The sequence below is a fragment of the Enhydra lutris genome, unplaced genomic scaffold (genome assembly GCF_002288905.1).
Source record: "Enhydra lutris kenyoni isolate GAN:26980312 unplaced genomic scaffold, ASM228890v2 scaffoldscaffold8, whole genome shotgun sequence".
In the NCBI taxonomy this organism is placed as follows: Eukaryota; Metazoa; Chordata; class Mammalia; order Carnivora; family Mustelidae; genus Enhydra; species Enhydra lutris.
Genome location: NW_019154092.1, coordinates 28078084 through 28095249, shown reverse-complemented (window position 1 = coordinate 28095249; position 17166 = coordinate 28078084). Strand labels below are relative to the sequence as shown.

Sequence of the window (17166 nt, the reverse complement as noted above, 5' to 3'; positions counted from 1 at the left end):
CTAATGTCTTTACGAAAAGAGGAAGGGACAGCAGGGATGTGGGTACATGGAGAAAAGGCCATGTGAGGACACAGCAAAAAGGAGCCTATTCTGCAAGTCAAGGAGACAGGCCTCGGGAAAATCCAACCACGTCAGCACCTTGATCTTGGACTTCCAGCCTCCCAGAACTGTGAGAAAATAAATTTTTTTTTTAGCCACCCAATCTGTGGTATTTTGTTATGGCCACAATAGCAAACTAATGTCTCGTGAAATAGGCCTTTCTTTTTCATTCTTTAATGGTTTTGGCTATGTGCTTGGGTTTATCGGACATGTTACACTAGCTTCTAAGTGGATTCCTACCCTATATTCATTGATTCATTCAAAAAACATTTACTGAACCCTTACTACATGCCAGGCACAGGGTCTAGAAGAAAGCCACAAAGCCACTGTCCTGGGTTCTCATGAGGGAAAACAAATGAACAAATCCAAAAGCAAGTAATTATTGACAATGATGGAGTGCTGGGAGGGAAATAAACAGAAAAGTAAGTCAGAGAACAACTGTAGAGGCTACTTGACATGGGAAGGAGGACAAGAAAAGACAGTGAGGAGATGACACTGTCAGGGATGAGAAGAAGCGGACCTTGCCCCAAGATGCCCTGAAGCCTTTCTAGCAGTGCTCTCAGCAAGCCCAGTGAGGAGGAATAGAAGGTTAGGTGTAGGTCTGAGGGGCAGGAAGGAAGACAGAATGACTAAAGCACAGCAAGGTGGAAAGTGGGAGAATCTCTCTCCTCTACTTCACGCTTCACTCCTTCAAAAGAATCCTTTTCTAAAATATAAATCTAACAATGTCACACTCCAAACATATAATCTTCATAGATTCTACATTGCTCACTGACACAGAAGGCCTTTTTTTAAAAGCTTTGCTCCAACCTCCCCCTTCTAAACTCAGTTTACTCCCTCTGTACCCCTCCATCTCAATTTCTTTGTTGATGGGGAGCAGGTACTTCTCTGCCTGTGTTTGGAGGGCAAGGGACGCCATGCAGAACAAAGAGCATGAAATTGGAGATGGACAAATCTGTGTTCAAATTTTGGTTCCTATGTTTTTACTTGGAAGAAGTTGGGTAAATCCTTTTTTTTCTCCCCAATCCTTATTTCCACACAGATATACAGAGGGGCTAATAATACAAACTCTTTAGAGAGTTACAGCAAGAATTAGTGATAATTGATGTAGGAGGCTTAGCACTATATATCATCACTATTATTACTGGCACATACGGTCTCCTCTACTCAGAATGCCTACCACACTCCTTTTCCTGGTAAACTTCCTCCATATTTCCAGATGAAGTTTAGGTGACACATTCTCTTCAAAGCATTCTCTAACTCCTACCTATAAAATACGATTATCTCCTCATTGCTCCTATAGCACAATGTGTATACCACCACCATGGCCTAGTTCTGTAACTATAGGCTTTTATATCTCTGTCTCCCTTCAAGAACCATCACCTCTCTCTGGGTTGGAACTGTTACTCTATTAGTGTTTGTATTATCAGTGCTTATCTGGCACATAATAGGTGTTAAGTAAACATTGGTTGGATGAATGAATGAAAGAAATATATATCCATCCCTTCCCTGCACCAATAGAATTCGCCTGTATCCATATTATTCTACATCATCATAAAGTCTGTCAGTCAGGAGTCCCAGCAGGCACAGATGGCTCATTCAAGTTAGCATCATTTAAAGAGCGTAGATTAAAGGGACTACTTACAAAGAAAGATATGGTCAGGGTGCAGCAAACCACCAAAGATAGTTCAGGAAACTAAAGCTAATAATGGGAAGTAGTACTGGACCTGAAGGGTACCAGGAGAAAGGGTCTGTCAGAACTTGGACAGGAAGAGAGCTACAGGGAGAAGACCTTCTGACAGGAGCTGGTTGATGGATGCATCATGTGCTGAGCACACAGGGCTGGTGAGGGGCTCAATCTCACTCTTCTTTAGCCCAAAGCTCTGTTGGGGCTCCCTTAGAGCTGAACCCAATTAAAACCCATGGGGCCTTCTCTTCCTGCTTCCAAATAATTCAGGCCTGAAGCTTAAAACAATATAGGCCCTTATGCCAGAAAAGGAACAGAGGGACGCACGATGGCCCAAAGTGCGATCACAGAGCCTAGCAGGGTGAGGTAGTATCCACACGGAGGGAAGCCCGGAGAGGAGCTGCAGAGCCATTGCACGGTGAGGAACACCACCTACACAGAGGAGCGGCCTGATATGTAGTGTCAGAGGTCAAGCTGGAAGGGAAAAGTGCCTCAGCAGGATGGGTGGGTAAGTAACTTGCCACGGAGTCCAGGCCTGAGTGTAGTAAAGACGACCATCCACGGGGCAGTATGGAAGAGGAGCTACCTATAAGGGGATTAACCAGATATCTGGATATATTAAGAGTAATAACAGGGTTTCTCACTGTCAGTGTCGGCTATGGAAAGAGAGAAATCTAGAATAAACCGTGGGGTATTAGATTAGGACTGGAGGTAAATTCCTGGTTTATAAGATAGAGACATAGATATAGAAATAAATGTCAATATAAATTATGTTGTGTTTATACATTTTGAAAGACTTATGCTTTTTGTTCTGTAAGATGTTCCTTGTCTCCCTGACACAGAGGTTAGGAGGTAGTCTCACACACACACACACACAGAGCACACATGCTGTGAGCTCCTGATTCCTAAGTACCATCCTCCACTCGAGGGAAACATGGCTCCTTGAAGAAAGGGTTCGTTCCAGAGCCTGGGCAAGAAAAGTATAAGAGACTGGGACAATGTGGTGTGCTTCAAAATAATGAAGTGATCTGAAGGCAATGGAGACCTCAGAAGATACAGAAGCCAGCTTGGACAGGCTCTCAGTGACCAACTGTGGGGCAATTCAAGCATAGTAATCTACCGAAGAAATAAAAAACAATGAACCCGTACAGATACAAATAAATGAATAAACTGAAGGTCTGAAGACAAAGGATGTTTATATAATTTAAAAAGAACCTCCTCACCAGATACTATTTAAATACGAGGGAAGAAGTAACTTTGTACTGCAGAAGATTGGCAGGTACATTTTAATCAAAATGATCAAGTAAACATCATCAGTATTGGGACAAATAAAAATTATGTGCCAACGAATAGGTGCCAGGTGCAAATATATTAGAGTCATAATATATTGGAGGAAGGGGGGTCCTGGAAGGATTACCAGGCTGGAAACTAATTCTCTAATGTATCTTCAAATTTCTAAAAGTGTCTGGTTAATTAAAAATTAAAAAAAAAAATACAGAAGGCATATGTCCCCCTGGTGCATTAGTCCATACGGTTTAGCCTCCTACAGCAAAGCAGAGTGAAGAAGGCTGAAAGGTGGATCTAGAAGGGCAAAGGAAAGATATCCAACCTACTCCCCACTGACCTCCTACCGTCCATCTGGCACTGCTGGCAGTCTACAACCTGCACTTGACGATCTCTGAAGTATTCGCTATTTCCTGTCTATTCCCTGGCTCCTTCCCATACTCTTTCTCATCCACACCCTCTCATAAATACAGTATTCCTCTGGGATGACTATATCTGGTAGCCTCATCAAATCCCATAGCTAACACCATTATCTATGTAGATTTTATAAACTAACTCCATCTCCTTCAGTTTTGAAACCTGTATAATTACTTCTCAACATTTTATACAGTAGAAGCATCTTAGAAAATCCAACCTGCTAAAGCCAAACTCAATACCTACCCCCTGGAGTGGGCACTGTTAGTGAACTGCCAAGGTTCTCCCCCACCCCAGTTGCATATCCTCTAACGTAACTTCCTGAATACCAGATTTCTAAAGTAGCCCTGACCTCTATCACAGTGCGCCCTTTACTTGAGATGGTGAGCACACTGAGGTTCAAGGGTAGGTCTAGTGGCTCTAAACAATTTGCATATTCCATTTCCTTAGCTAGAGGCATTGTTTAAGAAGTGGTCATGTGATCTTAGTAGTACCAGTAGTGTGAATTGAGACCTTTTCCTTGAAATACTAGGACAGAAGCATTTTCCCCATGAATGTGAACCAAGAAACAAGTACCCATTTTTTGATTCAGGTAGCCATCCTATCCCAAAAGGGAATTAGAAAAACAAAAACAAAAACAAAACAACAAAAAAGGGGGGGATTAGAACAGTGCCAACAGGAAGAAAGACAATTTTTAAAATTAATTCATTAAATAATAATGAATGGGGTTCTTGACAATAAGTAAATCCCAGGACCAACAACCAGAGCCCACTCTAAGTTCTATCTTCCAATTACCTAAGCCAGTAAATCCCTTTATATTTAAAGCAGTTTGAGTTGTATTTCTGTTATTTGCAGTATAATGTGTAAAGGAGAGTAAAAATACATATAAAGCTAGTTGTGAAAATGTCATAAAACAACTGAAAGTTAATATATATGAAATGTAAGATAAGCAGGCCTTTATGAAAGACAGAAAAGTAGAAATACAGAAAAACAAAACACCAGACAGGTTAGCAGAATGACAACTGGCACTGCTAAGATGAATGGGAAACCTAGCTTCCATATTTGAAGATGTAACTCCTGAATGATCCCCAGCTTTCTATGGTCTAGAGTCAGACAGAGGCTGGTAGGGACTGCTTCAGGGGGGAAATCTGGCAGCAACCGGGGGAGTCAAAGGAAGGAAACAAGAAACCCGGGACTTTCACATTCTGTACAGATACATAAAGACAAGCTTTCATACAAGTGAAATTCTGAGGTGTCTCCTAGAATTATAGTACTTTCCACTGGTTCAAATAAATCCATGTAACTAGCTTCACATTTGCATGCCTTTTCCAGTCATTCTGGCCCAGAAAGTGGTGGTATTCAACCCCACTGATATTTCTAAGCTGTACTGAAACAGCAGCAGTCCGGGGAGCTTGCTACATCAAGTCTCCTGCCCCTTCCTGACAGGAGAGAGGGTGCGTCAGCTCACCTCCAGCAAGGCACGCAGAGACGGAGTCCTAAATTTCTTGGTATCAAATGGTTGATAGGCCCATAGAGCCCTTCAGTTCTCCCAAGTCACCCTAGATAAAATACCCAGTTGCCTTCTAGACCCTTTACAACGCTATCCCACAGGCAATCTGTCATTTATTCCTACTCAAGTAGGTTGAAAACTATGTCTGGAATTCAGTCCTTTCTTCTCATTTCCAAGGCCAATGCCCAAGGTCATACTGTTATCTCATATCTCAAGTACTGCAATTGTCTCTTACCCAGTTTCACTGTGTCTTATCTTTCTGCCTGTCCAATCCATCATTCACAGGGTTACTAGCTCCTAGGAGAAAATACGGAGCATACTTCATTTATCCTTTTTCCCTCCCCTATGTCCAGGCATGAAAATATCTGTTTACATTATTGTAAGCAGGTCATTTCTCATTTGAAAAACTCTATGATGGCATCCACTGGTTTCAGAAAAAGTTCAAAGAGCTTAACCTGCAACCAGGTCACCAAAGTTGTAAACCATACTCCCTGTCAGCAGAGGGGCTCCCCATTTTCCCCCCATAGGAGGAGCCAGTCATACAGAACTACTAAATCTTCTGGAACACACAAGCAGCAGATCTTTATAAATGACATGCTCTCCCTCTACAGAATTCACTTACCATTGGCTCTACTTGCAAAACACTTACTAGTCCTTCAAGGCTCAACTGAGGTATCCTTTCCACAGATAAAATCTTCTCCAGTACTAGTTTCTGATTAAAATGTCTTCATCCTCTGTACCTACAGAAGACTTTCTTTAAAAGTCTACTTTGACATTTGTGTTGCTCTTCCTGGTCTTACACTAATTTGGTTTGCCCAGTTATTAGCCTTCTTAACCTAGTAACGAGCGTAGTAGATCGTTACTAGTAGATCAGCGTGAGGTGGTCTTTCTCCCCTTTCATCCTCTGTATTTAGCAAAGTGTGCAGAGTACATAGCACACACTCCGTAACTACTGCCTGAGTAATCTGCTGGTGGACTAGTTGTTACCAGAGGACAGCTACTGTGCCTTATTCATTTTCACTTCTCATGCTGACTGGAAGAAATGAACAGAAATTGCTACAGGTTGGAAAAAATACTACGCTTCGCCTGGCCTTCTGGGTTACCGAAATATTTGGCTAAACCTAGGGCAGTCTGTCATTTCTTCATTCCAAAAGATTTATTCGGTACCTTGTGTGTGCCAAATCTTATCCCAGGAGCTGCGGACAGAACTGTAAACAAGGTGAACCACTCGTGTGCTGAGATGAAGGAAACAGCTCTAGAGCTAATAAATCAGTCTCTTTCACCAATCCCCCCTAAAAAAGTTTTTCTTAACTTCCAAACGCAGTTCTCTGCTGCACAAATTTAAAACCCGAGTGATGAGTGGCTTCTCCCTACACCTTGTTCAAGTGTTATTGGACAAAATGTAAAAGTGCTACCACTCGATAATGATGGTGATCATCACATTATCTTCCTCCTCTTTAATTTCAACACTATTCTCCAAATTCAAGCCCTCATTTTGCCTTTTTGGAACAACTAAAATTGCTTCCTAACAACCCTTCCCACTTTTATGCTTCCCATCTCTACATTCCCTTTCAATACTGCCAGAATAATTTTCTTAAAAAGCAACAATCTTACTCTATTACAGCTGTGCTCAAAAGCCCTCAGTGGCTTTGCAAACACAGGGAGAACACTGTTCAGACTCCTTAGCCTCATACTCAAGGAATCTTCAAAAATTGAATTCCAATTTGTCTGTCCAGATTCTTTTGCACAGTTCTTCCTACAATCCAGACTCCCATGAAAATAGCTCTTGATTTTGTATCTTTGAACTTTTCACTTGATAGATTTCCATCTATTTTATTCAAATCCTGCCTACATCTCAAGGCCCAATGCAAGGACCTTAAATTTGTCTCCGATTTTTCCCTTCTGCCTATGAAAGCTCAGTATACCTTGTGCTTTTCCCTCTAGTCTTAACTGCTTCTACCTCACATTTTGATTATTCACAAATATAACTTATGTATCCAACTAAAGCATACTTAATCATCAATAAATACTTAAAAGGCACTTACTGTCTTTCCATTACTCCAAAGTACCTAAAACATAGCATATTCATAGTAAACATTAAGCAAATTTTCATAAATTTTCATGGAATGAAGGCAAACTCCCAAACAGAAATGTACCCCAAATCAAAATAATCTTTTTCTAAATGTGAACAATAATCTCCACCAAAGAGATACATATGAGTGGTAGAAAACCACAGCTCATCACACTTTAAATATATATGAAAGAAGGCAGCTAAGTTAGTGGAAAATGGAATCAAATACAAAGCTAAGAAAATTTATTCAAAGTAATATGGAAATATTGAATCAATCTCGCCGATTTCAGTATACGGATGTACCTCTCATTTTGAAATGCAAATACATAAACACATACACATTATGTCCATCAACTGGAAACTATATACAGTGTCAAAATTTATTGAAATAAGAATCACAAGGAAATTTTTCCTAGTTGCCATTTAATAACTTTTGTGAAATTTAATAAAAGTTTATGTGATGAAATATTTTTTCCTTTTCTAAGGAAACAGCTTTAGAAGATGATTGATGCCTGCTATTATGGGTCTATATTTGTATTTCCTTATTTTAGAGGCTTTTCAAAATACAAAAATAAACTTAAAGCATTTCCAGTTATACTAAAAAAAAAGATAAAAGGTGATTATTTATAGGCAATCATATTCACGATGATAGAGTCTCGGAAGGCAACTGCAAACATAAATTTTAAATGCTTTTTGGAAAGAGTTGAGAATAAAAACATTTACATAATTTCTTAGAAACCCTGGCTTTTTATTGCTGCACTTCAATATTCCCTCCAGGCAAAGGAGCAGCTACTTCAAAGATTTATTTGATAATGGAATGTTTGATTTCTTTGTTTTCCCTTTCCAATGTGGAAAGGTCTGTTGTTTTCACTCCACAGCAGTGTGCTGTATTTTAAAATTTGAATTGGCTCTCTACTGATAATAAAAATGGTTCTGTTTTGGCAAATTAAACACACCATAGTCTATATATTATAAATAGACTATACTGTTATAGAAACGGTCCACATACATATCAGTCATCTTTGATAATGGAACTGCCACTTCATGATAATATACCTTGTGACTAATATCAAATGTCTTAAAACTCCCACTTACCTGCCTATCCACTTCTGGGAGCAAAAGCAGGAGGTATTGTTGAAAATGCTGAGGTAAGGAAGCAAACGTATGTTTATTTATTAATGCCCTCAAGTTAGTGTTGACAAGAATAGATCCTGGGGTTTCTATGTCAATGTCCTCAGCTTTGGTCCATTTCAAGTGTCCTGTGATAAACAAGCAAGAGCATTAATTCACTGCAGATTGGGGAAGACACGCACATGTACGTACACATATATCTACATATTGAACATATTCAATAATACATCTAATGCTGTCACTTTACAAAGTGACATTTCAGAAAGAACTCTCCAAAGCTCCTTTGTGTTTTTGTCCTGTCTTACTTGTATTTTATTTTCATAATGTATACTTCACTCAATACCATCTATATATTTTAGTCAAAGTAGCACCATGTCAAGATTAAGAAGTATTTTAATTATGGTCTTCCAATTAAGCAGAATTTTAAAAACTTTGGGAGCATAAATGCTAACAACTACAATTTTTTATAGATTCTATAAGACCATAGATAAATAATAATAATACTAAGAGTTCTGTTAATTTTAACAGAGGCATTGATAGCTAGTTCAGAGTTGTGTGATTTCCCATATATCAGGCTGAACACTAAGCACCGGATTAGTTCAAAAGATTCCTACTCGGGGTATTTTGAGAGTAATAATTTAAAAAGCAATCCTTTTTAAAAATATTAGTTTCAAGGTCTAAAATACCAACACACTTTGAAGGATAATTCTACAACTCAAGGTACACTGAGCTTCAACAGAAGGCTCTGTGTAGAGTTCACAACTCAAAATTACGACATACAAGAAGATAATCCACTCTAACAAACAGCCAGTTGATGCATCAAAGAGAAGAATTACTTTCAGTTACTTGAGTTAAGAGAACACCTTGAATGTGAGCTGTTTTAATAGAGTATATTTTAAATCAAGGGTTAGCAAATTATGGCCCATGAGCCATATCCAGTCCAAATTTTGTTCTGGTAAATAAAGTTTTACTGGAACATAGTAAATGCCCAATTGTTTAGCAACTGCCTAGGTGTGCCTCTGCACTACAATGCAGGGTTGAATAGTTGTGCCAGAAATTGCATGACCTATATTTACTACTCAGCCCTTGGCAGAAAAAATTGCCAACTCTTGTTTTAAATAATTAGTGACAAAACACAGAATAAAAGTCATTATTAGTAAACAGGGAACTATGATGAAAGAATAAGCAACTTTGAAACAGAACCAGACAGAAAACCTAGAAATGAAAATTTAGTTTTTAAACAAAAAAAAGTAATGGACACAGAAGAGGAAAGAATTATTAACTAAAATACAGAGTTGATGAAAATATCTAGAATGCGGCATAAAAAAATGACAGGTCAAAATAGGATAGTGAAGAAATATGGGGAATGGCATGAGCAGTCAGAATGAACATCTATGGGAGATTCAAAACAGCAGATGGAGGGCAAGCAGTATTTGAAGAGCTAATGGCTCACATTTTTAGAACCGAAAAAATTACGAGTTCTTGGATAACGCAATATACCAAATCTCAAGAAGGACAAACACCCACTTTCATCTGATGTGTTGAAATTACAAAACATCAAAAACAAAAAGAGTATCTTATAGCAATTTTTTAGAAAAACAGATTACATCCAAAGGGATGATAATAAGACACAGAAATTTTATCAATGAATAATAGCAGTAGAATATCTTCAAAGGGTCAAGAGAATATAAGCATCAATCTAGATGATGGCAATAATATAGGAACATTTTCAGGATTGGGGAACCAAGGTGGCTCAGTCAAGCTTGATTTCAGCTCAGGTCATGATCTCAGGGTCTTGAGAATGAGCCCTAGTCAGGCTCCACAATCAACAGGGAGTCTGCTTGAGATTCTCTCTCTCCCCTCTGCTTGTCCTCTGTCTCTCTCTCAAATGAATAAAGAATCTTAAAAAAAAAAAAAAGGAAACTCAATAGAGAATCTTGCTAAAATAATCATTAGTGGCTGTTCGCAACAAATGAAGAAATTAAATCAAAGAAGAAATAAATGGGTTGCAGAAGCCATGGTCAACTAAGAGACTAATAGATCAGAGCAGGTCCAAGTAAATATTAGCTTTGAAGGATAATACTAAGAACCAGTGAGAGTTAAATAAAAGAAATAAGTTAAATAAAGAGGAAATAAAATGGAAAATAACTGCATGTAAGATGGGACAGCTGACTGAAATGAGAATGTTATATAAACCCCGGTCTGATTTGGGAAGGAGAGATTTGGACTAGTTCTTTGCTTGGTTAAAGCTCTAGAGGTGACCATTAGAAGCAACAAGAAAGAGTGATATTTCCAAATAAGTGCATGGAAGGAAATCTCAATGCATCAAATGGAAGGAATAAAAGCAGGGGGAAAAATTAAAAATTAAGTCCAAAAATAAAAATAAATATAAATGGGTTTTCATACTAGATTTAAAAAGGAATACAATCCAGCTACATGCTGCTTACAAGAAATAAACTTAAAAATCATAAGGAATGGATGAAAATGAAATAAACACTTAGTAGGCTGAGACTCAAAACAACAAAATAATATAACAATATTAACATCAGACAACATAAACAAAGGTAGAAAACCTTGTTGGGGATGAGAAAGATCATAAAAGGATGAATTCACTAAGAAGATACAATGACCTTAAATCTGCAATCATTTAAGCAGTGTATCATTCAAAAACTTGAAACTGAGAGAACTTAAAAGGGAAAGTGCCATTACACGATGCTAGTGGTAAGTCTTAACATCTTCTACCAGAAATTGAGACATCAGACAAAAAACTTGTCTTAATAAGAGAATTTTAAAAACTCAATAATCAATGTTGAACCAATGAATTTAACATAAGGCATTGCACTGAGCTGTTAGAGAAAGCAATGTTTGTCATCACTCAAGGAACAGTAAAACACACAAAAACTGGCCAGCAAGTCTCTACAAATAATGATGAACAGTATTAAATTTCATCTAATTAGGTAGCAATAACACAAATACAGCAACTCTCCAATCCTCCCACATCTGTTGTATATTTAGACACTCAAAAGCACATTTCTAAGTATTTCATAAGCTAAAGAGAAGAAAATTTAATAGAAATTAGAAAATATTTGGATTCTAAATAACAATGCCAAAATTTGTGAAATGCAACTCAGTTTAAAAGATAAAGTGTATCTATTACAGAGTAGGAAAAAAATACTGAAAATTCAAGGATTAGTGTATGAATCAAGGAGTTAATAAACAAATAAGAAAAATTTGGGAAAGGAGGAAGGATTATAAAAATAAGAGTATACATTCATGAAATAGAAAAGGAAAATGAAGACCATCAACACCAAAAAAAGGGTTGTTTTTTTTTTTGTATTAGACTAATGAAATAGATATATCTCTGATAAGACTTGGTATAAATATAGAGGAATGAAAGGTAGGGACATAATTCTAGATATAGTATACATGGCACATAATGAAAAATGGATTTTAAGTGTCATAATAAAATACTGTGACTTTATCCAATATCTTTGAAGACCAACTATTTTCAGGTTTATAAATATTCAAGTTTAATTTAAAATAGGAAACCTGAATAAATTTGCAGAAACTTAAAAAAATAGATAAACAGGAATCTTCCCCACTTCACATACATACAGAATATATAAGTTGCCCTGACGATGAGTTTTATCAGTCCGTTAAGGAACTCTCCCATTTTGTACATATTCTAGAGAATAGGTTTATAAAGAAATATTTCCAATTCACTTTATCAAGTTAATATACCTTTATTTCAAAATAAGGACAAACAAGAACAGTATAAGAGGAAAAAAAATTATCTTCTCCCATTCCATGGGCTGCTTCTTAGTTTTGTAGGCTTTCCAAGACATTAAAAATAAAGCTACCTTACAACCTAGCAATTGCACTACTAGGTATTTATCCCAAAGACACAGACACAGTGAAAAGAAGGGGCAGATGCACCCCAATGTTCATAGCAGCAATGTCCACAACAGCCAAACTGGAAGGAGCCAAGATGTCCTTCAACAGATGAATGAATAAAGATGTGGTCCATATATACTATAGAATATTACTCAGCCATCAGAAAGGATGAATACCCATCATTTGCATCCGCATGGATGGAACTGGAGAGGATTATGCTAAGTGAAAGAAGTCAAGCAGAGAAAGAATTATTATATCATTTCACTCATATATGGAGCATAAGGAACAGTGCAGAGGACCACAGGGGAAGGGAGGGAAAACTGAATGGGAAGAAATCAGAGAGGGAGACAAACCATGAGAGACTCTGGATTCCAGGAAACAAACTGAGGGTTTGTTTGAAGAAAAGTGGGGGACGGGGTAAATGGGTGACAGGAATTAAGGAGGGCATGTGTGGTGATGAGCACTGTGTGTTATAAGCAACTAATGAATCACTGAATACTACATCAAAAATTAATGAAGTACTCTATACCTTGGATAACTGAACATAATAAAAAACAAAGAAAAAGAAAGAAAAAACATCATCAACCAATATGACACAAAAAAGTACAAAAGTCGTATCATTTAAAAAAAATCTAAAGCAAATCTGAAAAACTCTAACATTTGTTTGGTCAAGGAGATAGGGACATAGGTGTCTTGCTTTATTAGTATCTGTATTTCTCTATATGTTTAAAGTATTTCACAACTAAAAAACAACATAAGGAGAGAAGAATTAGGGAGAAGCTTCTTTTCTCAGCAGTGGAGGCAAAGGCAAAACCTAGAGACAAAAATGTTGAGAAATATAGGAAAGGAGTTTGTTTAATTCTCCTTTATGGCCTAAATAATCTCAAATGAAGTTGCTGAGGTCATTTACCAAGAGTTATTCTGACTGAGGAGGAATGTTACGGAAATAAGAAAATTGTAAGACTTCGAAAAATATATTGTAAGCAATGTGAAAAGCAGTACTTATGCTGTAGATTACTATTTAGTATGGTTCAAAATCTTTAAGAATATCATTGATAAAAGAAGATTCAGAGAGGCACATAATTTTTAATGACAAAACCAAAAGAAAATCTATTTCAAAGATGTCCAACTAAACAATAACATGTTCCATAATTTTGGAACAAAGAGCAGATGAACTTATTGCTAAATTTGTAGCCACACAGGATGTTTAATCCCATTTTAATTATCCTTACACACTTACTCTTAATTGGCTTAAGAACAATCCAATTATATCTGATTGTCTTATCTCATTAGAGCTGGTACCTCATCTCCCTACAGCATTCAGAGGAAAAAAAAGATGTCATTTTAGTATCTAATTCCTGGACACCAGAGAAAGTAAAGTAGCTGAAGTCCAGAGAAGGAGGGAAGAGAAGCATCACTTGCCAAATTACCACAGTGAGAATCTATGCCATACAAGAAGACACTAGGCTGACCTCATGATAAAAATCATGATAAAAATCATGGGGAAGGGCGCCTGGGTGGCTCAGTGGGTTAGGCCGCTGCCTTCAGCTCAGGTCATGATCCCAGGGTCCTGGGATTGAGTCCCGCATCGGGCTCTCTGCTCAGCAGGGAGCCTGCTTCCCTTCCTCTCTCTCTGCCTGCCTCTCTGCCTACTTGTGATCTCTGTCTGTCAAATAAATAAATAAAATCTTAAAAAAAAAATCATGGGGAATATGTCCAATCAGGGTCAGGGAAATTCTTTATTATTTTGACCCAAGGGACTTCAAAGATCACCCATCTGAGAAGGCTGCAGACTTTGGTGTTCTTGTTGATCAATGGGTAGGTAGTCTGTAAGCTTAAAAACTCCTATTTTGGGCACCTGGGTGGCTCAGTCATTAAGCATCAGCCTTAGGTTCAGGTCATGATCCTAGCATCCTGGGATCGAGCCCACATCCGGCTCCCTGCTCAGTGGGAAGCCTGCTTCTCCCTCACCCACTGCCCCCATTTGTGTTCCCTCTCTTGCTGTCTCTCTCTGTCAAATAAATGGATAAAATCTTAAATAAAATAAAATAAAAACTTCTATTTCCCAGAAGGGAACCCACAGAAGATTTACGCATAAAATACACAAACACAGAGACACAGACATAATACTCACCTGGAAGGAAGGAGCCCATACAAGAGGCAGACCGGGGTCTTTTGTTACAAGAGGAACTACTCAAAGAAATATAAAAAGAGTTCAAAATGAAAGAATTCTTCATTGTCTCAAAGAAATTAGAGAGGAATGATTCTAAAAGAGCTCAGAGAAAAACAGACTTTAAAGATTCAGTCTAAGGGGAAAAAATTTATCATAGGACAAAAGCAAATCATCTACAGTGTGATTCCACATAGACTTCACAAATGAAGTGAATGAGTCTATAATGAGTCTATTGGGTAGCATTGAATGCATTAAAAAATATCACCGAGGTTAAAGAACTATGGAGATAATGGTTACAAAACAGAACATAAATGTTAGCAACCCTGATGTTTAAAAATAATAAAGCTAACAAAAACATGGGGGTAGGAGTGTCTGTAATTGTGTTTATTCATACATCCTTTATAATAGATTGTCCAATGTTGTAATGAGTATCCAAAAAAAATCACTATTTCAGTTTTTCATATCTTAATACCTATAGAGAGAATTTTAGATATGAATATATTTTGTGGCAATATACAGAAATTTTATTTTTTTGGTTTTACTTTTTTATTATTCAGCTAAAATTAATTAAACTTAGTACTTTCAATGAAAATGGTGAACACAGTTTTTCTAAGATGATCTCTGGCTATAGATATGCAATAAGAGATGTCGAATCACTTTCTTCCACCAGGTGACAATAAGCAAAGTCTGACTCAGAAGAGGGCCTTCACCTGACTCTGTTTGGCACCCTGATCTCAGATCTTCAGCCTCCAGAAATGGAGTTAAGGTGGCAGAGTAGTAGAACCCTATGCTTGCCTCGTTCCTCCAACACAGCTAAAGAAATACTGGATCATTCTGAACACCCAAGAAATCGATCTGAGGACCGACAGAACAAGCTGCACAACTGGAAGGAGAGAAGAGGCCACAGTGTGGAGGGCAGCAGGTATGGAGATATGATCTAGGGAAGAAAAGGACTGTGTCTGCTGCAGAGGGGAGGAAGCCTTGATTGCAGAGAGAGGAGAGGGAGAGAGAGACTTCCGAGACAGCGAGCAACGCACAGGGCCTCACACAAGGAAAACTCATCCCCAAATCCACTGACTGGAGAAACTAGGGGGCTGATTGTGTTGAGTGTTTACAACCCAGACAAACCCTGGAGTTTTCGAGTTCTAGGCTATGGCTGTAGAGCCTGGTGGGTGTAAAGGTGCTCCTATGGAGGAGTGGGATAGAGGCCTGGGAATAGATGGTACAGTCTGAGGATACACTGGGAGAGATTTTCTCCCTTCTTATAGTGCATCTAGGAAAGGTGGCTTTGCCTTTTGGGACGAAAGACCCAGCAGGTGCCACTGCACCGTCCTATCCATTACCAGAAGCCCAACGGGGTTCTGGGGGGCATCTAACTTGAACTCATGCTGCCCTTTAAACTGCAAGCTCCTGTGCACTGGAGTGACCGCCCTTCTGGGACAACATGGCACAAGCCCCAGCGCAGCTAGACCCTCCCCAGAGGACCGCATGGGTCCACGCTGCACTGGGTCCCAAAAGTTTGGAGTTTTAAAACAGCCAGTATGCCTGAGATCAAACACACATGCACTGTGCTGCCGGGCAAGCAGATGGCCCAGACCTAGAAGAAGCGAAGGCAGGAATCTGAGGGATGCCTCGGACACATGAGGAGAGACTTGTTGCTCTTCTGTGAGGGCTTCCTGGACAGCAGTAGGTGTCCCTCCCTGGGGACAAAGGAGAAGGCTGATGTCATTTTAACCCATCAACATGGGACGGACTTCAGTGAGCCGCACAGCACCCAGAGTGGAAGCTTGAGCCAATTACACCAAGCCTAACCTCACTGCACTCTGCAGGTGCTGCTTTACTAGGGTGAGTCTGAGAGCCAGAGCAACAGGCACCTCCCCTACAAGACCAGCACAAACCCCACCCCTGCCAAAGCACCAAGGCTACTGACCACAGTAGAGCTTCAGCTCCAGTGGAAATAGGATCAGGCCTCTTTTAATAAGCAGGCCCAGCAAACACTGGGGTAAAACTTGCCACACACTGGACAAGATCTAAACACTTCTCACTGCAGGCAAGTAGAAATTCTGCAGAGAACTGACCTGAGGGAAAGAGCAGCCAAAACACAGCAGCAGAGTACAAACAGTATCCACCAGGAACACTTCCTGAAGTGCCAGACTCTGGACAGTGTATGACCTCTTCCTAATAAAGTTATTGTTCTCAGGAGCAGGAAACATAACAGGCTTTCCTTACACAGAGAAGAAGACAGAGACCTAGACAAAATGCCAAGATAGAGGAATTCATCCTAAACAAAGGAAAAGGTCATGACCAGGGATCTTATTGAAACAGATATAAGTAATATGTCTGAACCAGAATTAAAAAAAAAAAATCATAAGGACACTAGTTGGGCTTGAGAAAAACAGAAGACACCAGGAAGTCCCTCACTGCAGAGATTAAAAACTAGTCAGGCCAAAAAATAAAAATAAAAATGCTATAACTGAAATGTGAAACTGACTGGGTATAATGACTACAAGGATGGAAGAAACAGAACAAATAAGTGATATAGAAGAAAAAATTATGAAAAATAATGAAGCTGAAAAGAACAGGGAAAGAAAAATATTGGATCATGAATATAGACTTAGGGCACTCAGTGACTCCATAAAGCATAACACTCACATCATAGGAGTCCCAGAAGAAGAAAAGATGAGCAAAGGGGGCAGAAAGTTTATTGGAGAAAATTATAGCTAAAAACTTCCCTAAACTGGGGAAGGAAAGAGACATCCAATTCCAGGAAGCACAGAGAATTCCCATCAAAATCAACAAAAGCAGGAAAATGCCAAGATATATCATAGTAAAATTTGCAAAATATAAAGATAAGGAAAAAATGCTAAAAAACAATAAGAAATCCCTAACTGTATTACAAAGGA

General features: G+C 38.6%; 1 protein-coding gene across 1 annotated transcript in view; it reads right to left on the bottom strand.

Annotated features, from left to right (window-relative positions):
- Positions 1-17166, bottom strand: part of LOC111142412 (additional sex combs like 3, transcriptional regulator) — a 150275-nt gene that overhangs the window by 56862 nt on the left and 76247 nt on the right. Inside the window, exon 8 of the mRNA XM_022495480.1 lies at positions 8161-8324. Within this exon, the coding sequence (XP_022351188.1) occupies positions 8161-8324 (164 nt within the window). The remainder of the gene's footprint in view (positions 1-8160; positions 8325-17166) is intronic.